A 25,232-nucleotide genomic window follows, 5' to 3' on the forward strand; every position below is an offset into this window, starting at 1 on the left:
CCTGTGGCATCAGGTCAGGGCCGGAACCCGGCTCCGCACCTCAGAGAGCTACCATTTGGGTGCGGCGGATGCTTTCAGTAGCCGGGGTGGGTAATCTCAGGGGAGTTGTGGGGGCTCGACCCCCGTGGCTAAAGGCTATAGGAAAGTGAGGGTTCGCCACAATTTTGCATTTTTCTTCTTTGATAACTCTTGAAGGTGTGATTGGATTTGGCAAACTGTCATTAAAACATTTCTGGTGATATAATAAAAATATATCGTTTTTGTTTCACCAACTTCTATTCACCAAACAACAAAGATGACAACGACATCAACGACAACACCAACGAGAAGAACAATCCTTGGACAACCCCCATAGTGGGTGTGCGCCATTGTTTGGGTGACGAGACGAGACGAGACAATCCTCACAGGGCGGTTCGATATCCACGGCCAGGCTTCCAAGCCTCTCGTCTCATATCCGAAAGGGGATTGGTCACACTTAAGTGCTTGTAGTGTTTGGTTTCTTATATAGGTGCGTTTTTTTTTCAGGGACCGTGAATGACAATCTCTGGTCCCGGCCAGGGTTCGCCATGGTTGGCTGGTCGTCCTTCTGAGTCGTTGCCCCTGGAGTGTTTTCTTCGCAACGGATTCAATTACTTGCCCGTGGCGATTGTTCCCACAGACGATCGATTCATTCGGTTGACCGCATCAGAAGTTTTCCAGGAGGAGCTGCGCGGTATAACCGAACACTTCATTGACATCTCGGAGGCAAGGCGTTTTGGCAAGAATGGCATTCTGTGTAACTCCATCTAATGTTCAGTGCCTCGGTGACTTGCTTACCTGCACGAGATTCGCTAAAGCTGCGGTTCGTGCTTTCGTGCTTCCACATCTCGCATGCGTGAAGGGCATTGTTCGAGGGCCCTGAGGCCTTCTTGAATATGCTGTCTCCGGTGTTGTTTCGGTTCACAGATGCAATAGGTCAGTAGATGACCACCAAGTTGCAATTGAAAGCGTTATCGTTTCGTTCGCCTGTTTAACACGCCCGTCTGAAGTGAAGGCTCGGCCGTACTTGCTCCGCGTGGAGCCTTTGACTGCTAAACCACTTCAGTGCCGAAACTGTTCGAAATTTGCGCGCATTGCTTATGCCTGTAGATCTTCAGTGAGATGCTGTAATTGTGGCCGCTCGCACTCCACGTGAGCCTGCGATGTAGATGCTCCGAGGTGTTGCTTATGCGATGGTTCTCATGGTGCTACGGATGCTACCTGACCCGCGCGTGGCCACGAAATGCAGGTGCTTGAGATCACGGCGAAACTTCACCGTTAACGCGCGAAAGCGAAAGCAGCGACTAAAGAGCGTGAAGTGGGTTACGCAGCCGCTGCATCCCGTCAGTCCACATGACTAGAAGTCACAGTTTCTGCCGCAGTGGCAGCAGCTATTGACAAGGCAATCCTATTAGCTATGGAGCGACTTTTTAACACCTTTGTCGAAGTTATAACCGAGATCATGAGTGCCACATACAACTGCCTCCTCCAATAACACCTTGCCACTGCAGCCCGCCCCTTTCAGCTAGTATTACTGCGCAACATTCAAACGAAACAAACTTTGATAGTCTGGCAGAAGTTTCATATCATATCTCCGTGTGTTCTCCACTACCATTATCTGCGGGATGTAGCCATTCATTTGGGCACATTACGATTGGCACCATCAGCAGTCGACGTAAGATTTCCCCACTTTCTCCCACTTTCTCCCACTGATTCTCATTATTCTATGCCGAAAAAGGAAAAAAACAGTGATCACCAAGAGCGGGACGCGTTGCGTTGTGCTGTAGAGTAATCCATTTTAGAATCGCCATAGCTTCATTAAAAGTCTTTCAATGGAATCGCCGTTCTGTATCCTCCGGTTACTTTGACCTTCTTTATCTAGCACACAAACCAATTCCAGATGTTATTTTACTTCGAGAAGCATGGCTTTTGTCACACCAAAGATTTTCTACTAATAATTTTCGAACATTCTGTTTAGATCGCCCAGATAGAGGCGGTGGGCTGCTAGCATTAATCTCATCAAAAATGTACCATAAGGTAACTGTCACTTTTGAACATCTGTCCAGACTGCGAAATTTTAGGATTAGATTTCTTACGCCCTGGTTGGGTTGCGTTTACAGTGGCTAATGCTTATTTCCCGAACAGAGTCGAGGCACTGATCACCTGGACACGCTGTGCCGAAAATGTTCTAATCCAATGCTCCTGGCAGGAGACTTTAATTCGCATCATTATTCTCGGGGACTTAAAGTGGATGCTTGTGGAAAGAGATTGTGGAATTGCATGCATGACAACAATTTTCAATGTCATAATTCAGGTTGAATTATTTTCTACGTGGGGCTGTTCTCTTCGTCGTTAGATTTTACTTTCTCTTCTGCTCATATGTCTATTTCATCTTGGGACACCTTTGATAACGAAACAAGTAGCGATCACTTGCTCATTACTTTTGAAATTTTGCTTTCACCTCAGGCTCCTATTGTATGGCAAAGACGGCTCATGAAATATAAAACTTACGAATCCGCTATAAATGCAGGTTTATCAGCGCTGACCATTTGTGATGAGCAACGGAGAGCTGACTGTGGTATCACTTTTGAATTCTGCTGTTCAGCCCACTGAGTTTGTGGTTATGTCTGGCAGCTTGCCGTCAACCTCATCTTGGTGGAATGAAGCTTGCACACGGGATTATAGATGAAGAAAAATAGCCTAGAAAATTCTGCAATACAATCATTCAACGAAAAATTTGATGGACAATAAATTCTATGCATCTTTGTTCAAAAGGACTGTGGCGATATAGCTAAAAAGAACAAAAATGCGCTACATTCCACTTTGTCGAAGCCAGAAAGAAGATCCGCACTTTTTAGGTTTTTACGAAACAAAAAATTTGTTTAACAGTCCGTATGGTACTATTCTATTCTTTCACCCAAAGAAGCAGCGGATTCACTAAATGAGATTGCGAAAGGGCTTGAAACACGCTTTTATTCACAGTGTCCCAGACCAACGAGGTTTAAAGGTTTGGCATCTGAGTTTGTAAAAGTTTGCATGTCAGAATTATCCGATGCCATCTTAACTACATATCAATCAGCTCCTGGACCAGACGGCATCACAACTGCTATGATTAAAGTATTACTTAACTCTTTCCCAAATTAACTCTTAAATATCATTAACTGTTACCTACATTATACATGGACCTCGACCTCTTAGAAGATTGCAAAATCGGGGTATTACTTAAAAAACAAAGCCTCGCATATATATTGGACAACATTCGGCCAATTGCCCTTACTTCGAATATAGTCAAAATTGTTGAAAAAGCAATCCATGTCCGCCTCGATTACTTCCCTTCTTCTCAGGGCATTGTGAGCTTGAGACAAATAGGATTTAGGCCTCAACGTTACATATGGTCAGCTCACGTTGATTTAGAAAGCCGCATTCGACTCGCAGGGCTATCAGGATATGTATCAGCATTGGTAACTTTAGATATTGACAAAGCATATGACAGTGTCCAACATGGAATTTTAATTTCTAGATTAGTAAGATGCGCTCTTCCAGTCTACTTAGTGGCCTGGAGTTTAGTTAGTTTGGGATAGAGAATTATTTTGTGCCAAGGATGGAGTGACATCGGGTACCTATAAACAGACGAGAGGCGTTCCACCGTGAACAGTTCTTTCACCACTTTTGTGTAATATTTTGTTAGCTTTTGTCCTAGTTCATCAATATGTGCAACTCTATCTCAATGCTGATGACATTGCATTTTTCTGCGCATCATGGGATATAAATAAGTCATACCAAATTTTGCAATCATATTTGTCTGAACTAGAGTCCTGGCTGGATGGACTGTCTTTTTTGCTTAACATCAAGAAATGTTAGTTAGTTGTGTTTCCATTGTCAAATCCCGTTTTTATTTCTCTTCATCACCGAAATGAACCGATACCGCAAGTTGCAGCTTTGAAGTACTGAGGGTTAAATTACGATGGTAAGCTCAACTGGGAGCAACAAATCGAAACAAATGCTAGAAAAGGGCAACGTGCAATGCCATTGTTGCGCTGGTTCAGTAATAAAAACACAGGGATGCTTAGAGCTACGTAGCTTATGATTTATAAACTTTACGGCCGCCCTATTCTCGAATTTGGCTGTCTTCTTTTTACAGGATGTGCAGCATACAAACTACGACCTTGAATAGAAAGGCAAGCGCTACGCCTCTGACTTGGGCTACCATGTTTCGTGGCTAACGATGTACATTAGTTGGAGTCTGGAATTATTCCGCTTGAATCCAGATTTAAGCAACTTACTATCCTGACCTTCCTGAAGCTTTAAGATCCGTCCCTCCTTCATTTGCAAGCCGCTTTTATCAATTCTCCCGAATTATTTTTCACAACAGGTTGGCAGCGTTACCAACAGCCACAAGTTCTTTTTCTTCAGGGGTTGTTGTCGAAGGTTCAAGTTCGTCTGCCGAACCTAATTTCTCCCAAATCAATTTCGTTCCAGGTAAAACCTGGAAATATATGATATTTCCCGAAAACACGCAAAACTTCTTCCGGCGCATACTTGAAGGTCTCCTTCAATATCATCTTAATCAATTTCCGTCTCACTTAATAATTTCAACGGACGCATCCCAAAATTTAGCGAAGGCCGGTGTTGTAATCTTTTCAATTCAGCTTAACTGGTCTTTTGCTCTCTGTCTCGCCGATTACACTCCAAAATTCCTTGCTGAATTCCTGGCGATAATTCTGGCCATCCGAAAATTAGGTCCACAGATATCTAAGATAATAGTGGTTACACCCGTGCTTTTGGTCATTACATATTCAACTTCCACTAATCAGTCACATCTGTTGATTATATTTTCGACTCTTGTCCCAGACAATTTGTCTGAACTCCACTTTGTCTGGGTCTCCGGAAATAGGGGAATCTTTTTAAATGAATCAGCCGACTCGCTCTCATGGTTATCGCTGAATGGTCCGGTCTTAAATGTCCTTCCTGATTTCTCTTTTATAACTGGAGCCAGCTTCAAACGCCTTTTATTGTTGACTTGTGATGAATCATCCATGCTTTCTGCACATAATTTTGAACATCTAAAATTAGAGTGAAACACGAGCAAATGCTTTTCACGCCAATGCGAGGTGACGTTGGCAAGTTTCCACTGTCGAGATCCCCGCCTAAATTTTTACCTTCATAGATCTGGTCTATCCGTAACTAACTTCTGTTCTTTTTGCAACGAACCAGAAAGTATTGACCATTTCTTCATTTCTTGGCGCCCCTTCTCCTTCTTCGGCAATATGTTGATTTTTCCAACTAGAATACTAGGTTTAGCATTTACAGCACCAACCACATAGTTTTTTGTTGCCTGCGAATTAGGCACAAGCCATGGTTCGTTGATTAGTGCTCTGCAGAAGTTCATTGAAGCATCCGTAAGGTTACGCTGCTAGGGTACCGACCGTGGTACATTCCATTTTATTTTTATTATTTTTCCTCAGCTTCTCAGTTTAATTTCTTTCTTGCTTATTTATATATATATATATATATATACTCACAAGATCGCTTTTGTCAGCTAATTGCCAAATGATTCGTACTAAATTGTCCCCTTTAGCCCTTTTTCTATTTTCTTGGTTATTCATTTCATTCTATACAGCGTGGCGAATCCCCCTCGTGGGAACGAGCCATCTTTTGAGGTAACAACAACAACAACAACAATCCTCAAAGCGGGTATGGGCCAGTGTATTTTCATAAATAAGAAATTGAGAACGACGAGGGCATTTGCAATGGCATTTTTCAAGCAATTTCTAGTCTTTCCTACTGGCAACCCTGCATGCTTGTTACAGCAAAGATACGGGTAATATCTTTCATACTCAAGGCATCAGTGCACGCAAGACATCGTCTTCCCTCATTTTCCTGTCAGCCAGCAGTGTACATTCCCCTTCCCGTCCGTATGGCTGATTGGCTGCCATACGGAATGGCAGCCGTATGGCTGAACAGAATAAGGCTGAGTCATAGGCTTGGCGTCATTCCTTATTTACACCGCGTTTCCCATAACGATATGAATATTGCAGCCAAAGCAGGAGTGAGGGTGGTGTGAAATACCCCTTATAAACTTAGCGGGTTTTTCAATTTAGTCAACGGGGTAGATTCCGTCGCGCGCAAAAGTTGCGATAAGAAGGATGTTCGCGGCTTCACTGACTGTACAACGCATGTCGTCTATAAAATGGCGCTCGGTTGTAAACGTTGCTGTATAGGGAAAACGGGGAGGTGCATTAATGATGGCCTGCGCGAGCGTGCCGCTTCACTAAAAGGAAACCCGTACAGTCATCTGGCTGCCCACTGTAACACGTGTTGTTTAAGTGCGAAATAATTGGCAGATAAGTGAAAAAGGCGCGCGTGAAATCTTTGAGGCATTTGCATATTCACACGTGGCGGCGCGTGCTTCAGTTCTGCGTCCCTCAAGCTCTCAACAAAATACTGGATTATTTACAAGGCTGACGCTTAGATGCTTCTTATCCCTCTTTTTCTTTATGTCACATTGACTGGTGTCTCTTATAGGCTGCTTCTGCAAATAGAGCATTTGGTTGCTAGTCAGCGCTCTGTCCTGTGGTCTTTACTCGCTCGTCCTGTGTGGCGCTGTTCCTGTTTTTAATCTGAACATTCATAAGCTGCAAAGAACTTATTCAGACTAGATGACCAAATTGACGCTGCAGCTACAAACGCTGGAAGAGCTGGCTCAAAAAGGCGTGGCTCCCTCAGTGTGAGTGTAAAGCGCGCGGGCGAAGAAGCTGAGTCCCACCATCAATACTCTCCAAAAGTATTAAAAACAGCACTATAGAATTCAGCTAATATAAATGATAGTGAATTCCGTCTGCCTGAAGTAGTGGTTCTGAACAGATTGCCATGTACTGTTTGTCCCGCTAGCCGGTAACTTGGGAAACATGAGCAGAACTCAATCTGCATTAGACCTAAATATACAAGTTTTTCGCCATAGAGCAATTATTTATGAGGCAATTCGCATCTTATTCGCACTCTCTATGACGGCTAAAATCGTCACGTGACGTGCTTTTCGCACTAGGGCACGGTGTAAGGCTCTCATCACTGTTTTGCGTGCATGAATATGACCAGACAAGATGGCTATTGCACCATGAAAATTTTCAGACTTGCGCTCGCGATTTCGTAAATTACAGAAGCACAGGTTGCGCGATCGCTAGCTTAACAGAATGCGTTGTTGGGCAAGTTGGTTCATTGTAATTGGAAACGTTGGTTGCGCTTTTTAGACAATCACAAGGAAGGGAGACAGGACAGGCGCCTGTCCCTGTCCTGTCTCCCTTCCTTGTGATTGTCTAAAAAGCGCAACCAACGTTTCCAATCGCTAGCTTGTTGATGAGGCAACTGTTTCTCTAGGGCAACGAAGAAAAATAAATGAGCCTTCTGCTTTCCAAGGCAACACCGCAGAACGTTGCAAGTGATGTGGTGCACGCTTTGACATAGGCCAGGTGGATTTCTGTTTGTTCTTTTCCTTGACAATTGTTACATTACGGGGCGAAGTAGTGACGGTGAGGAAGCAGGTACACTTTCATAAAATGTGAAGGAATAGTAAAGTTGAGAGCGCCTGCTAATTTAAAGAAAGAGCCGCGCTGAATGCGATGCACAAAAGGAAAGAAGTCGGCTGGACAGAGCTGGCCCACTCGTAGGGCGTACCGCTGCGGAAAAGCCAGCATATCCCGCTCACAATTCGGTCTCTGCAATTTCAGATCTGTATAGGAAAAGGAAGACCGAGAACCTACATAAATGCAGAAAGGGCGACTTTGTAAACTGGACTTAGATCGTTCTAGACACCCGAAAGCACTGGGACGCGCCCTAGTGCCCCGCCTTCTGCTCAAGGGCGATTACGGAGCATTATCTACCGCAGCATATACGTGCTACGGTTGCGCCCGGTTCAGGCTACGGTGCAGCATAATCGCACAAGGCACTACGGCCAGACACATTTAACGAGGCCGATGTAACAGAGAACAATAAGACAGCGTTGCGCGTTGGCTAATAAGTTTTCAACATCTTTTTTTTTCGGTGCCTTAATCTGCCAGTTGAAATCTTCTGTTTTTAATGGTGTTCCTCACGTGAAACCACTTGGTTTTGTTTTCCCTGCATCTCTCCTTTAGTTTAAGTCTGTCACCCGCTTCCCGGCCTGTACACCCTCTTGTTGCGTGCGTGGCATCTTTAGCAAATGCCAGCGGAAGTAAGGCGACCCGCCGTGGTTGCTTAGTGGCTATGGTGTTAGGCTGCTAAGCACGAGGTCGCGCGATGGAATCCCGGTCAAGGCGGCCGCATTTCGATGGGGGCGAAATGCGAAAACGCCCGTGTACTTTGATTTAAGCGCACGTTAAAGAACCCCAGGTGGCTGAATCAAAGTGGTTTTTGCACGTAAAAGGTCATAAAATAAAGTAAGGCCTTAGAAGCTTCGCTACAGTACGCGGCCATCGCTGGAAGCATCATCACAGAAATTACTTTGTCCGGGTCTGAATTTCATAACGTCTTATTTTCGGCGCTGACCAGTTAATCTATCGAACTTTCATGGTCTATTCAATTCATGCATTAATCGAGTTGCCTGCTCCACTCGATTCTTGGCAAGTGTACCTTAGTGGATATGCGCCCAAGTTCGAGGTCATCATCATCACTACCACCACAACCACCACCACCATGTCAGCATGCAGAGTAAGTGACATGTAGGTTTAGCTTGCAACAATGATAACAAAAGCAAAGCATGCGGCTGTGGAGCCGCCCTATTTCATTTCCTTGATTGACCAGTTGGTCAAGTTGCCGCTACAGCCCGGGGCCGTGGAACAACAGGTGCGACGAATTTAAAATCCATGAGTATAGCCGCTCCAACGCTTTTTTTTCTGCCAGCGTGGTCAGCGGCAAGCGGATACTGTATTCATGGAGTCTCCCCGCCTCTCTGGCAATGTGCGAGCGCGTAAGGCAAGTCCTCTTCCCCACGCTGTTCCAGGAGACCGAGCTTGCGCCGGTAGATCCCAACAGGCATCACGGGCTACGTGAAGCTGCGCTCGCACGTTACCGCTCTTATTCAGCCCCGAATGTGGCTACGCACCCCTAGAAACAGCCGCAGCTCGGCGTCCGCGACCATCTTCATTCGACAGGGATCCCGAGACGGCATCGCCGATTCTCTTCGGTCGGAAACTACAGCGTTACTCAAGCCTGAGGCTTGAGGCGTCCTACTTCCTGCCGCGTTAGTGCAATAAAAAGGGGCGTTCTGAATGTTGAATATTATATTTACTGCGTGATGTCAGGACATCGTGTTGTGGCCCGGAGTACCAACGCAACAGATTCAGTATGTATATGGTAAGCACCGACATCGTGGCGGATTGTTTAGGACACTTGGCCCATGTCGGCACATCCGTGATTTCTAACCGCGGGAGGAAATTGTGGCCCCATGACCCAGGTTGGCCTGTGGAATCAGGTCAGGGCCGGAACCCCGCTCCGCACCTCAGAGAGCTACCAGTTAGGTGCGGCAGGTGCTTTCAATAGCAGTGGTGGGTAAGCTCAGCGGAGCTGCAGCGCGTCGACCCCCGTGGCTAAAGGCTATAGGAGTGCGAGAGTTCCTCGCAATTTCGCTTTTTTTTTCTTTGAGAACTCTTGTAGGGGTGCTTGTGTTCTGCAAACTGTCATTCAAACATTTCTGGGTATTTGAATAAGATATATAAATTTTATTTCCCCCCTTCACCCGCCCGCCACCACCTTATATTCCCAGACATTTACACTACCCCCAACTGCCAGTGCTGTGGTATTCACCTGGCTACGCTTCCGCATGTGCTGTGGGAGTGCACACAGCTACGGATGTGAAGACAATTTCCAGGATTCGTTGTTTCAACGGTTCACAGTATGCCAGGAGCCGTGACTACCTGCGTGAAGTGGTATGGTCATATAGGATGTTCAATGTACGTTTTGCACAGCAATACCTGTCCATCGTTACAAAGAAAAAATCATACAGAGATATCGTGGGCACGATGTTCCCTGCACCTTTGTACCGTTTTCCCCACCGTGGAGGCGCAGGACAATACGTTCTAAAGAGAGTGAAAAAGTGCCAATACGGCCGTCAGCAAAATATTTCTTCTTCAAATTATAAACATACTTCTCGTTAATACCTGGCTTCATGAAAAGGGTATTTTCATCCCCTGGAGTACCGGCTGCTTATTATGTAAAAAACCGGAAACAATAGAACATGCATTCCTTGATTGCTGGGACGCCATCTTTTACTGGGATGTTCTGTAGAGAACTTTGAAGAAACACTTACCCCTTGACCCATACTGAATACGCTTCTTACCGATTGACAACACCGAGAATGTCCCGTATGACCTTATTATGATCCTGAGTCTCCACGCTATGTGGAAAACTAGACTGCAATTTTAAAACGGAGAAATTGTTGTTCGACCTGCTCGGGAAAACTTCATTGAGGGTGTTGTGTGTGTAGAGATGCTTTCAAAGCACTGCCTGATCCAGCACAATGGATCTCTGTATTTGATGAATTAGCATTGTTGAAAAGATTTTAGTACCGTGTCAGTCAAAATGTGGTTCACACGTTTTAGCCTTTGTAAACATTGATTTACAACGTCGAAGTCGGCAATAAAGAAAAAATAATATGCTGTGGGAGTGCCCAGCACAGTACACACACATTAACACAACGTCCTTTTCTTCGAGGTTGCATGAGGCTTTGCGGAGCTCCGCCCTCGACGACCAAACCTGGGCTACCCAGCAGGCTCGTGAGGCGGCTGCGAGGCAAGCCCTCGACGTCCCCTCATGGGAGGCTTAGGCCCGGTCATCATAAAGTGCTGGTTCTACAATAAAAGTTTATCCCCCCTTCGATCGCTCAACAACAACAAGAACGACGACGATGACGACAACGATGACAACAACAACAAGAAACATCCCTTGGACAATTCGACGAGTTTTCTATGTCAGAATTGACCCAAGCAGTTTCCTGTTAACCAGCTGCAACCCCAGGCCCCGATGGACTCACTACTAAGAGGATTAAACTTCTCTTTTAAGTCGCTTATAACGGCTGTTAGATGCCGTAAACTACTCAATACAATATGCATGGATCCCTCCTTTGTGGAGAATTGCGAAGGTGATACCTTTGCTGAAAGACCAAACAAAAGGGTATGTTCTAGACAATATTCGGACTATTTCTCTAGCATAAAGTTTTGTAAAATTAATAGAAAGATTAATAAACGCACGTATGGTTAAATTTGTGACCACAAGAGCATTATTGAGCCCCTGCTAAATTGGATTTAGACTAGGGATGTCATTTTGGTGCGCACATGTCGACCTGGAGAGCCGAATTCAGTTGACTCGCTACCAAAAACAACATGCAGCTCTAGTTTTCTAAACATCTCTAAAGCATACGATAGCGTGGAATATCCTATATTAATAAAGATGATGCAGGATATTGGATTGCCTGAATACTTCGTGACATGGACTGCTGAGTTCTTGCAGGGCAGGGAGCTTTACAGCTCACAAAGTGGAATTTCATCGGGAAAATTCGGACAAACGGGCGGGGTTCCTCAAGGCGCAGTTTTATCCCCGATATTGTTTAACATCCTACTCAGCTCCATTCCTTATCATCAGAATGTAAGCACGTACGTTTACGTTGGTGATATAGCGTTTTTTTGCTTCAGCAAGTGATATTCAGTCCTTATACGAGTGCTTACAGGATTATTTATGCGAGCTAGAAGCATGGCTGGACAGTATTCGCTTGTCCCTAAATGTAAGTAAGAGTGACATTCTGGTCTTTCCTCTACAAGATCCAGTTATAATATCTCTTTCATACCGCCATTCCCCTATTCCACAAGTGGAAAAAGTCAAGTACCTTGGAATTATTTATGATGGCAATCTTAATTGGCACCATCATATTGAACATACAACTTCAAAAGCTTCCACTGCAATGTGGATATTAAGAAGAATAAGCAATTGTGCCTTGACCCCCGGCGACAGGGTCGGGGGTCGAGTCGGCCATGTCAACCGAGTTAAGTTCCATGACATGAAGCATTTTTAAAGCAATGAATGTTATTGATAGAGGTTGACGCTTGAGTTTAGTCGGGTAAAAGGAGGATAAGGGTAGGGTAGAGTTCAAAACTCGCGCTGGATGCCTGTCTTCTGAGCAAAGGACCACAACTTATTCTTGCAGCAGCTTATCCTCCTCCTCCTTCCCCATTTAGAGGGGGGAGAGTAAGCTGCGTGTGCATAAATGCTGCTAAGAAAAGCAGTTCTCACCCTGACGAAAACGAGTTCCCTTGTCGAAACGTTGGCTACAGCGCGATTTCTTGCTCAACCATAGTTAATCAGCTAAAGCCTCCATTTTCATGAGAACATCTGTCTCGCACGGTCTCTGCATACAATCAATATGAACTATAACTAATGTAAATTTGCTAGAAGGGCTGACACTATGGCCTGTTCTGGGAAGGGATAGTAGGGACGTATTCTACGTCTCTCGGTAGATGCCAGTTTTTAGGGCGAAGGATCACAGCGACCTGACTGAGGCGCGAGTCATCACAGCTGATTTGGTTATCCACTCTTCCAAAGAGCATACAAGGCGATCTCACTCTCTCTCTCTCTATTCGCTTGTTTTCCTATCTTTATATGTAAAAAGTAAACGAAGGTCTGATTCTGGTCAGCGCATGCTTCGTTGAAAGGGTATCAACATCAGCAATTTGCAGTCGCCGTTCGTGGGCACGTGCCAGCTGGCGAAGAAGAAGAAGAAGAATTAGCCTTGCACGTGCTGTCGTTCGAGTCTTGATCTCGCAAGCAGCGGCTTTAACATAGCTCTTTTATAAAGTACATAAGTTGAGATCATTGCTACCAGTTCCGCAACGTCAGAACGCAGCAGTCTACCGCCGTCGTCGGATCAAAGCGGGAGGGAAGCACGGCCGAGTCGCAGCATCACATCAAGCACGGAGCAAGCAAGCAAGGTCGTTGCAATCACGGGGTAAGACATATTTGGCCGCTGCCATAACTACGTTTATTGAGGCACCGGTACGCGTGAAGCTAGACCTTTCCCGCAGGTGTAGCGACGTGCACGAAGTGATGAATTCACTAATTTCCCGATCTCACGCGCCAACGAGTACCTGTTTTACCTACGGAGAGCTAGCCCAGTGTCGATGACCTTTACTCTGCAGCAGAATGACTCAAGCGTAGATCAAGGCCCGTATTCGCAAATCTTGTCTTACGTAAGAGCACTTACTTGTTAGCTAGTGTTCGAGCGCCCACCAGACATGACAGCGATCGGCGTGATAACGAAAGAATTCCCGCGAAGATGACCCATTCGTGTCTCTCTTAATTGAGACCGTAACATTATCCGCAGCAGTGCAGTTCCTCTCAAGTGCAGCAAAATTTTGAATCGCGTAAATGCGTAGCTTCAAACAGTGTGAATATAAAGCAGCCAAGGTGAATATTTTTACGTTTTCAATACAAGTGGATGCATCCGAAAAATGTAGCGAAAGTTGATATGTTTGTGGCGCCGCTTATTCTTCCTCTCACTAACAAAGAATTCACACTGTTACAGCCCACAACGGAAATATCACAGCAGTCAATGCTTTCAGTAGCTCAGGGAGAAAACCAGCCAGGTGGCTTGAGAATGCAGCTACTCTTCCGTAAGGGTGTGCTAGCTGGTGATTGATGTTCTTTATGGGGTTTTACGTGCCAAAACCACTTTCTGATTGTGAGGCACGCCGTAGTGGGGGACTCCGGAAATTTCGACCACCTGGGGTTATTTAACGTGCACCTAAATCTAAGTACACGGGTGTTTTCGAATTAATGTTGTACAGGCTCCCATTGGACAACGTGGACGCGCCTACTTAAGCCTTGGTGTACTTGCATGGTGGTGATCTTGGTGATGATCTTGAGAAAGCTACGGTTTCTCTGGTTTTATGCCCGTTTTCTTCGTATGATTTCTTCTGCTTTGGTTGCTTTAAAACAACGGCTCACCTTAGGTTGGGATGGGGAATGAAAATGCAGTTTTCAGCTTACGTCTGATACGCATCTCAGCAAGTGCGCATCGTATTGATTCATGGGGAATTTTACTGTATTTCAATAGAATCCCAGGACCAGTAAAAGCTACAATCTACCGCTTTCTTCAGCCCATAGACTTGCAAGTCTGCACTGCCCTCTCTGCAAATGGATCTGCAAGGTGATATGGTACTTGATATCGTTCCATAGTAAAAAGTCGTAAAAGAAAGCGACGCGATCGGGGAGGAGGAGAAGGCGAAACATTTATTTAAAAAAAAAGCAAAGGACAAGCAGGTGTCTTTCTGCTTGTGCGGGAGGCGCCCTTAGTCTAGGACTCCTGCGGCTCTTGCTGTCTCCCGGGCTCGCCGCACCAGTTGCTGCAGGTTACGAGGGTCCGAAATAGTCAGCTAGGCCTCCCACTGCTCGGGTGTGGTGTTGGGTATTTGCGGGGCCGCGTTCACGTCGGGGCACACCGCATTCATAAATCGAAAAGGTGACTCGCCGGCATGTGATTATTGCTTCTGTTGGAGGGCTGGTCACAGGTACAGCTTCAATCCATTCGCAATAGGTGCACACAATATTAAACATAAAACGCTCACCCTCTCAGCGGTCCACCAAAGTCCAGATGTAAACGAGACGATGACTTCTCTGGGAGTTGCCAAGGAATCACGGGTTGCAGGTATGGGTGAGACTAAGCCACACCAAATATTACGGCCAGTCCTTCTTTTGGTGCTATATTGGTTGAGACGCAAATGGTCATCCAACACCAGATCATGCCTAATGTGCCAAGCCAGTTCGAAGGCCATATATGGTGGCACACTGCAACCAAGGACCAACGGCTTTTTGGGGTCATAAAGTGCTAATACTACAGCAAACTGCAATGATTTTTTACTGAGTTGAAAACCGTTCTCTTGTACAGCATGCCATGTCCAAGGCACCTTAGTTACGATAAGTTGATTCAGTGGGTGTAGCAGTCGATAGGTTAGGCAAGGAACCGACCATAAAAGTTGGATACCAAAGCGATGCTGCCGCGGCTTCACGTCCGTAGGTTCCGAAACACTGAGCGGCTGTTTCGATCTATGCTGAGTTAGGCTGAACTTCTGCTGCCGCAATGTGCTATCCTAGCTATTTTGCTTTGTCCGTGTCAGGAACTTGCAGTTATTCCAGCTTAAGTTCGATTCCAGCTTCCTTTAACCGCCTCAAGAACTCTATTCAAGTTGGATAAGTGACCTTAGTCGTCGAATCAAGTCACGAGGATGTAATCGAAATATGCAACGACATGAGTCCGACTTTGCAGAAAACATCGTTTTTCTTTGGAAAATCGAAGGCGCGGACGTCACACCGAAAGGCAGACGAGCGTGTACTGGTACAGTACCTTTCAAGTGTAGGGAAGTGTTGGCACCAATACACGACATGCCAACGTAACATTTTGGACGTTTATCATAAGCGGCCGCTCCCCGGGTCCCTGGTCGCCGGAAGAAGGCGCGTGCTGCTGACGAAGCCGAGTGGTGCGGCATTCCCGCAGGGATGAGTTCGGCACTACCGCCACGTTGGGGCGAGGCTCCGGCGCACGTGGTGTGGCAGCTGCACCTGCTGCTGTGGAAGAACCTGCTGGTGACGCAGCTCTGCCACCACTACGTCGTCACGGCGGTCGAGCTGCTGCTGCCGTTACTGCTGTCGTACTTGTACGGCGTTCTCGAGCTGGACTTCTCGAACGCGTTGCCCGCCAAGGAGGACGGTACGCGACGGCGGACGCTCCGGGACGCCTTCCTCGGTACGCGCGGACGTGTCTGACTCTGGCCGATCGAGTGCGCTTTAAAAGGGTACCGACACGAAAATTTAGGATTGTCATTCTTTTGCTTTGAATGAATATCATAAGCCCCTCTACAACATACATAAAAAATAACTTTGGCAAGCGTGAGAGAGCCGCACACTCTCAAAAAATTTTGCAAAAAAGTTAATCACTTTGGCTAAAGAGGGTGAAGGCGAAGGCCTGAGCGCTTACGAGACATTCATTAAGTTACTTTGACATTCTCATTCGAATACGTTGTTACTTCCTGTTGCTTGTTTTCTCTTTACTTGATTTTATCTTCTATTTTTTGGTCGCCTAGACATCGTCACTGGTCCTGCGTGGTTAAGGGCGCTCTAGAACGGCCGTGATAAGTCTATGAAGACCATTAAAACAAATACGCAGGTTCACTGAATGGAATTTTCTTAACTCTAATCGACGAGGGTGACTATGCATAGGTTTGTATATATGGTGCCTTCAACCATCTTGTGCTGCAGGCACAGTGAGAGGTGCAGGGAATTGAAGTTATCTGTATATATATATATATATATATATATATATATATATATATATATATATATATATATATATATATATATATATCGCAACTTACGGTGTACTGCTCCGAACCATGGTCAGTTATTTGCACTTCGCTCTTCGAAGAGCCAGGACGTGTGTCGAGTGAGCTCCTGAACAACGGTTTGCAATGTGGTGAACGCGGTTTAAATCCAGGATCAGGGGCTTCCAAGAGGCGGGACGTAATTCTAACGCATTTCTGTCGCATTTACCGCTAAATCTCCACTGATTTTTTTTCTTTCTGTCCTAGACGATCGATTTGCAAAATCACAAAGTCGATTGAAGCAACAACGAGTAAGTTTAGGCAAATCCACGTATAACCATCATTTCCACGCTCACTCAACTACCTATAGACGCTAGCGCCATAGTTTCCTCAAGCTTCCTTGTTTCGACAGCAATTGTTCGAACGCTCGAAGCGCATTCAGGCCGTCAGCGCTGCGTATACGTCATGCCGCCCCATTGACGGCGCATACGCGGCTCACGCGCACAGGATTGAAGGGTCTCCGGAAACGCAGAGTGCGTCTGACTGCTAAAACGACGAAGCGAAGTGGACGTGCCGTCAACACTATATATACGCTCAATCACCTCGGCGGAGGAACAAGGTCAGCGTCCCGCATTCCGCCGTTGGCACGAGCGTTGTGGCAGCGAATGGGAAGCTGTGCGGGCGGAGCTTCCGCACGCGTGTTACTGCGCCAAATATTTCGGAAACACACACACGCACGCGCGCGTGCGTGTGTGTGTTTGAACGTGGGGCTATAGATTCAAGAGCACCTTTATATGCTTGGGTGCGCCAGCTTCATCGCCAGAAGAAGTTGCCCGCTACATATAGCATTCTTGCCGAGCTGCTGTGTGTATTCTCTGGTCTGAGAAGTAAACGCCAAGCTAAGGTTAGCTATGTATCATCTCACTGAGAGCTCACTAACGCTCAAGGTATCCCGCCGGTCTCATCTCGGGCACCGTCGGTGATGATCGCGGTCAGATATGGCTGGGCCTTTGCATAGAGCCGGCAAATCGAATATGCACTAGACGCGCGATGCCTGCAACGCCCCCTTGGCGGTGATCATCCCGCCAGCGTTATGAGACGCCCGGTAGCTGTTGGGGCGCTGTTCCTTCTTCCCAGCAGGAGCTGCCTTCCGTGCTGGTGTCGCCCCAACATGTCGCACCTTTGTATAATTATGAAAGGGGGAAAATACCCTTTCATAACTTCATTTTTCATTCATGATCCTTCCTCCTCGTTGCGGGCTTCTCCCAGAACTGATTTGCCGCGTATAGTTAGAACACCGTCAGAGGTGTTAGAACACAACGCTTTCAATGCACGTGCACTTCTGTCGTTTGTCCATAGCATACGAGAAAGCCAGTACTGGTGTCTGTAATCTTCGAAACGGCAGGCAAGGAGGACAACACGCGAAGATGCGCGTACGATATCGTTACAGTCAAATGGTGCTCGTCAGTATAGTTTACGCGCACGCAGGTCGCGCTAACACGTCTCGCACTTTCTTCAATCGCTACTCGTTTCTTATCCCAGCGCGATTAACTTGACGCGCCACGGTTCCTTCGCTTTCATTTTCGCAGTGTACTGGTCGTCTGCTCCGGAGCCTTACTTTCCCGCCGATATGATCCAGAAGACCGAGGCAGCTCCCAAGCCTCCAGCGCCGAGCCAGAACACGACGGACGAGAAGGTTTTTCACCCTTACATATTGTTCGCACACCACAGGTCACAAATTAGTTCCGGCTTAACCCTCTGGAATAAAGTTGAGCAGAGTAACTAGTTGGGCTTGTTGGTTGAACATGGTGGAAGGCTACAGCGCGAGAACCGACGGATACAAAGGAGGCACTCAAAGTAAACAGACACAGCGCTGTATTTGTGTACTTTGTGCGCTTCCTTTGTCTCCGTCGGTTCTCGCGCTTTAGCCTTCCACTATCCTCTGGAATAGCTAGCTAAATTTAGCAGGTAACTAGAAAAGTTCCAGCAGCCTGCAAATATATAGGCAGCAACAGATGGCGCCGATCTTTTACGCTATTTAAACTGTGTGATATATATAAATTTTGATGCGAAACACACAAGAAATCTGCTTACTATAGAATGCTTGTGAACAGCAAAAAAAAAAAAAAAAAAAAAAAGAGACGGGACACGATTTAACAACACGATCGTAGATTAGATAAGACAACATTAGACAACGCTGGATCCGTGTTGTCTAATCTTATCGCACTGTTCCCGAGTACTCTCGTAGGTATGCACCCGCAAGCTGCAGTTTTCGACCATTCTGCAAAGCCATACCTATATATGCGTGAGTTCGATGCACAAGGTGCGTTTCTTCTGTATGCGTACACATCAAGGCCTACCTGTAGTTGATTACGGGACTGGAATACTCCTCGCGGCGTTGGCTTAGCGGATATGGTGTTGTGCTGCCAAGCGCGAGGTGACGGGATCAAATCTCTCCTGCGGCGGCCGCATGATCGATGGGGGGCGAAATGCAAAAACGCGTGTAGTCCCGTGCATTGGGGACGCGGTAGAGATCCCCTGGTGGTCAAAATTAGTCCGGAGTCCCCCTCTAATGCGTGCATCATAATAAAATAGTGGTTTTGGCAGGTAAAACACCTGAATTCAAAGGACTGAATACTTTATTTCTCTTAGAAAATTCGGGTACAAAAGAAAAGGAAGCACGTGGCCGGAAGTTTTGCGGCGTCATAAGTGCACTACTGCCACAATACGGATAAGACAGGTCTATACGCCTCCTTCATTGCTCCAGAGCGCAATTATTCTACGCACGCTAAGAACTTCCTTAGTCGGCAATTAAGGTTAATGTTATTTAATAAGGGGTATACTTGAATTCAGGAAGGCAGTCACATTCGGGACGCTTAAGGAAACGGAGTTGGGTAGCAGTTCACAGAAGCATTCATAACTGGACGTTTAGAAGCAGTTTTAATTTGTGTTTCGGACACTTTGTGAGGTAAATGACTTATTTAATTCCACCGTATTTCCCGCGCTATAGTCCACAAGCGGTGCATATAGAGTGCAGTGACAAATTTGGGCCTAAAGCTTGAGGCACCCCTGATAACTATATATATATATATATATATATATATATATATATATATATATATATATATATATATATATATATATATATATATATATATATATATATATATATATATATATATATATATACAAGCAATCGCGTGCTCATCTCTGTGTATTTTCCGAGTCCTCCTTCGCACGTCGTGAGGCCAGCAGAAATTAGAATGTATTGGGTATAATGTTTGACTTACTTAAATTTAAAAATGCACCGGCCTGGGTGGCTCAGTGACTGTATGGCTTTGCACTGCTGAGCGCGAGGTCGCGGGTTCGAGTCCCGATCGCAGTGGACACATTCCGGCGAGGATGGGATGTGAAAGTGCTCATGTACCGTGCTTCTGGTGCATGTCACAGATTAAAACGTGGTGGCCAAAATTAATCGGAAGTGTTCTGCTATAAAGCGCCCCTCCCTAACCAACTGTGCCCTGTTTGGGGACGTTACATTGCAAACATAATTTAAATGCATAGAAACAGGGTGTACATCTGGCACAAAAGAAAAGAAAGAAATGATGCTGACGTTTTCAACTTTATGAATGTGTCAAGCGGCACATACTTGTTGCTCGCGGTCTTGATTAATACCATCGAACGCAGGAAGACGCATCAGCGCACCCACACGAGCACAAAGCGAAATTACATTGCGCATATTTTTCGCACACGCTTACATAGACTGGAATCCGTACGCCCACCACATACACTGCGCGCATGCGCACGAACACATGAGTGTAAACACGCCCACGCACAAACACATCGAAGCCGACAATCGGAGTTTACGAAGACGCACTTACTTAAAAGGTTATCTTTAACGTCTTGATAACGTCCCTGCGCTGACGCAACTTAGGTTCTCATTATATATAGTTATCCTCCAAGTTGACCAATTCCACATACTAAGGCGCCGAGAGCGGCTTCTATAGTGATAGAAAGGAGGAGAGGTTGGCTAGGACTAAAAAGGTAGCTCGCCGCCCTCGTTTACGGTCGCAGGTGAACCTGCTGTACAAGGAAGGTCTTTCCGGCCACGTGCTCGCCTCTCTGCCCTTCGTGCTGGTGCTGGGAATGCCTCTGCCGGGTTTCGCGTACAGGGTCTCCATGGAGCTCAACAGCGGCGTCAAGGTATGCGGGTGCACCCTTTCGACGCACCATAACCTCCGAGACCCGCGGGCGAAGCTCGCGCCACGAGATTTCGGAGGCCATTCTTGCACATAGCGCCTGAGTTTTAGGAACGTCAGGAGACCTTAGAAATAGCTTTCCCGCGCGGCCTTTCATATACTCCAAAAACCTAAATTACTTTTTGGACCCGGCTCGTTCTCTTGGTACTCTATATTTGCGACCTTTTGTATATACGGCCGATCGATATAGTGTGGCCCCTATTTCTAAATCTCCCTATTGAGGAGACCGTGTCATAGGGGATGATGAAAGGGCTCGAATCATTCGAGTGGCAGGGCAACGACGCCTCTCGAATGAAGTCATAGGGTATCGCTCCTTGGAGATCGCTCAGCAGAAATTTTGTAATCAAGCGGTTTTGGGTTCTATTATACGCCCGAAGAACGTTATTAATCCGAGCTGGCAGCGTGGTAGTCTTGGAGTGGAACGTCGGGTTTGGACACGCTTGTGAACACGTTGTCAACAAGCGCACCATAAAATGTCACAGAGGCAAATATTTCTGCGTCCCTGCTTTTTGGGCGATATTGAAGCACCCAGAAATATACGCATTGCATAAATCGCGGCATTCGGCTGTCTCGCTGAACGTCATAATTTGAAGCGCTTTTTATCCGTACTTGTTTCCTGAGCTTAACGCTCCATCAGATGTTGACCGACGAATCGAACAGTTACTGCTATATGTCTCAACAGTGAAGGCCACTTCGGACGTTAACACCAGAAAATCGCATGCATAAGTGTTTTTTTTTTCAGCTTTTCATTTGCCCAAGCGCGAGCGTTTTCTCCACGTCCCAGCAACAATGATGCGCTGCGCCTCATAGAGGACTCAGGTGCTGAGCAACCACAGGTGTTTTGCGCCAGACTCGTATGCGTTACGACATCGCCCCTTCTCCGCCGCGCACACATAGAGCGAACTGGCTAAGCTTCCCGTCTTTCCCTCTTCTTCCTCCTCGAGCCAGTTTTCGGTGTTGCGGCTGATGTTTGCTCAACAAAAACAAGGGACGATGACAGGCGAAATTTTATAAAAAGCAACTGTTAGCGCAGATAAGTAATGTATGAAGGGCTGCGGAGGACACACTGAAAGAGTCAGGCCAGCTCGTTCTGTTTACTAGTACCTATGTATGCAATGTTAAGAATTCCGAGGAAAGTAACGTAATCGATTACTATTGCTTAATTTATCAATTACTTTAGTTGGGGAGTTATTCGTAACGGCAATCAATTACATTATTTGAGGAAGTAATTGTAGTCGTAATCGGTTACATTTTTTTTTCTGTAACGTATACAACGATCAAGTATTGCAGTATGATGCTTTGGGAGAGGCTGACCAACCCAGCCGTGATACCGTGGCATTGAATCGCAAGTCAGTATACAGTGATCGAGTACGACGGTAATCTTGTAAAAAGAAAGTTGTGCTCAGCAGATCAGTGTTGTGAGATGATCAGTAACGACAGCCGGTTCTGAGGAAATAGCGGAGGTCGCCCATTGTGCGGCGCTGATCCGTCCGTCCGTGAAGCTTGCGCTCGAGCGCAAGCTTCACGGCGATCAACAGCTGATCAATCGTCGATCACGCGCAAGGCGATTACAGGCGGAGAGTGGAGCGCCCGTTTTTAGCTAAGAGTTTTCACGCTTAACCGTTTTGTTGAAACGCTGAGCGAGACGGCAAGTTCGCGTTGCCCTTACTTACAACACGTATACGGGCCCGTATAGACCTTCTAACGCGACAGCGTTAAGGAGCTCGTGTCGCAGAAAAGCCGGTGTCGGCGGCGTTGGCCATGAGCGAAAAATCCCGGAAGGCAATTCATAAATATAAACAACTTGCAAGATGGGCTGTTTCATCCGCGATGTGGCAGCAGTGCGTTCATGAGCCCACAGAACTTCCGGTCAGCCATTTTCGACAGTCCAGTTAGCCAAAAAGAAAAAGTATTTTGTCACATAATATAATGTAGGCACATATTCTTGATGTTTTCAGATATAAAACACGTGCGCCGCATGTCGAGCTCTTGTATAGGCGTTTTTTGTTGCATTTAACACGGCAGTTCGCTTGTCAAACACTCCTACTCTGCAGCAAAACTGGTGCCAGATGTAGGGTCCTGTAATTTTTTAGGCTATTATAACTTCCGTTACTTCGGAGTGTTTAACCGGAAGTCTACTGGAGGCCGCTTTGCTTATTCTAAACTCATTTGCACTTCTTGAATTTTCCCGACTTCTTCGAGCACCGATTTTGACGAAAGATGAATCTTGAAGGGTGACAACTGATCCCGCCTCGTTACAGGAGCTGATGGAGGCTTACGGCGTCAGCAGCGGCGTCTACTGGCTGGGCAACCTGCTGGTGGAGCTGGTCAAGCTGATGCTCATCGCCGTGTCTCTCACGTTCCTCTGGAGCTACACGGAGCTGTTCAAGGGCACCGCTGCGAACGTGCAGCTCCTCCTCCTCGCGTTCTTCTTTGCCTCGTCGCTCGCTCTCTGCCTGCTGATCGCAAGCTTCGCTACGAGGCGTGAGAACCTTCATAGCCCCCTTTCCCCTCTTCATGCGCATGTATGACAATATTGTCGCTTTGGTGTACGGTGGAACGCCGACAGGCGAGCAGACATGCAGCACAGACATGCATTGACGATGACCTAACAGTTTGTGGAGGCGAACTGGCGACATCAAAACGAACAACTCGGCGGAGGCGAAACGGGATGAGCGGTCGGTAGTCGTTTGCTCCAATATGTTTGGCCGCATGTTAGAATGCCTCGTTTGAACCTCCTAGAGGCGCTCGCGGCGCAAATTTTACAACGCGCCACAATAGTCACACTGTTAGTGCACGCGTACACTCATCCAGACAGATTCGACGGGCACAGCCTTTCTTGAAAGAACGACGACGTTCAAGAGCGCATGCTCATGCTCATCGCCACATCCGTCACGCTGCTCAACGAGCGCCCCTGTATGCACCAACTTCCATCCTTTGTGAAAAGAAACGAAGCCACTTAATTCACGCCCACAACCGATTTTGTGATGTCCGTAGTTGGCCCTGTGAGGTGCGCAAATTCAGAAGCCTTCGGAGTGAGGTGCAAGCTCCCCTTGTCACATTTCAGTGCTTGTTCGAGGTGTGGGCTCTGTGCGACACAATGCAGCCAAGGCTATGAGGCCGAACTACTCGTACGCTTGCCGGCTCGCGAAACCTCGAGCCAGCGCGACCTGCGTCTGCCGCATCTCGCGACGAGTGCAGGTTTGAACCTACGAGACACGCGCCAGCGTGAGCCCGCTGGGCTCACTATTGTCGCCTTGGTAGACATCGTTCCGTAATTTCTTGTGAGACAGGCGACTTTGCTTCTTCACCAGGCTGTATACCTGTCCCCTCGTGCAGAAAACAGATGCAAATATTCTCTTGCAACGTGAATAACGCGACTGTCAACCGTTCTCGGCTTCGTTGGAAGTGCAGCCATCTTATCGCATTTCCTCGTAGATAATTACGCTGACGCGATTCGCAACCTACGCAAAGCACTAACGTGCGAATCAATTTTGCCATCGCGGGTGGTACAGCTGGAGCCCGAGATGATCGTGGCACTTACGCACTAAGCATTTAACACCCTTATAGGTGTGCGAAGGGTGCCTCGTTGTCCCATACACTCTAAAGAAACTTTGCACCCTTTGGGGTGTATATCTGCCACACAACAATAATCGTCGTCTGCCTTGCGTTTCCTTTCTTTAACGCTGCGAGCCCGGTACTTTCCAGTACTGAACGGCATGCGCGTCATCAGCATGACACAGCATTTCCGACAGGAAAGTAGCGGGCGCAGCATCTTCAAGAGAGGAAACGCATCAAGGCAGACGACGATTATTGTTGTGTGGCAGACATACACTCCAAAGGGTGCAAACTTTTCTTAGAGTGTACGGCTAACATACATTTAAGGTCGTCGCGTACGTCGCCTTGAAGAAGACAAGTCCACTTGTCGAAACGCTGGCTCCTGCATTCACCTTGTTCACGTTTTGCTCATCGTCATACATTTAAGGAGTAAGATCGAGTCGTTGGCGGATTCCTTTCAAGTTTTCTCGTGTACTTTTTGTGGCGAGTAAGAATGGCGATAGCCGCGACAGACGACTCGAAAAGGGCTATAAATAAGCTTTCGCCGCTAATAGATGTCGAACTGTTGTGTCAGGTATCTCCGCGCTCCCCTTTCTTTCACATCGCTCGTGTAGTTATAGTGCTCGCTGTCATGTGCAATATATTTCTTTTTTACAACTCTACACTCTTAAAAAGAGTTTACACCCTTTGGGTCGCATTTTGGCCCACAACAACAAGCGTCGTCTGTCTTGCCCGCATTCCTTTTCTTTAAGGCTGCGAGCCCGGTACTTCCAAGTCACGAACGGCGCGCTCGTTATCAGCGTGAGATAGCGTTTTCGAGTAGCCAGCGTCGAGTTTTCAAGATAGGAAACGCAAGCAAGGCAGATGACGATTATTGTTGCGGCACAAGATAAACTCCAAAGGGTTAAACTTCTTTAATAGTGTAAAGGTACACTCTTAGAAAAATTTACACCCTTTGGGGCGTATCTTGTCCCACAACAATAATCGCCATCTGTCTTGCCCGCGTTTCCTTTCTTTAACGCTGCGAGCCCGGTACTTCCCAGTCACGAACGGCATGCGCGTT

At 46.7% G+C, this 25,232-nt stretch overlaps 1 protein-coding gene across 1 annotated transcript in view; it reads left to right on the plus strand.

Annotated features, from left to right (window-relative positions):
• Window positions 1–12,781: 12,781 nt before the first annotated feature.
• The window catches only part of LOC142574622 (phospholipid-transporting ATPase ABCA3-like), a 29,257-nt gene continuing 16,806 nt past the window's right edge, over window positions 12,782–25,232 (plus strand). Inside the window, exons 1-5 of the mRNA XM_075683663.1 lie at window positions 12,782–12,985; window positions 15,530–15,778; window positions 17,942–18,048; window positions 20,427–20,555; window positions 22,873–23,095. Of these exons, the coding sequence (XP_075539778.1) occupies window positions 15,532–15,778; window positions 17,942–18,048; window positions 20,427–20,555; window positions 22,873–23,095 (706 nt within the window). The 5' untranslated portion in view covers window positions 12,782–12,985; window positions 15,530–15,531. The remainder of the gene's footprint in view (window positions 12,986–15,529; window positions 15,779–17,941; window positions 18,049–20,426; window positions 20,556–22,872; window positions 23,096–25,232) is intronic.

Source organism: Dermacentor variabilis, chromosome 3 (assembly GCF_050947875.1).
Source record: "Dermacentor variabilis isolate Ectoservices chromosome 3, ASM5094787v1, whole genome shotgun sequence".
NCBI classification, from domain to species: domain Eukaryota; kingdom Metazoa; phylum Arthropoda; class Arachnida; order Ixodida; family Ixodidae; genus Dermacentor; species Dermacentor variabilis.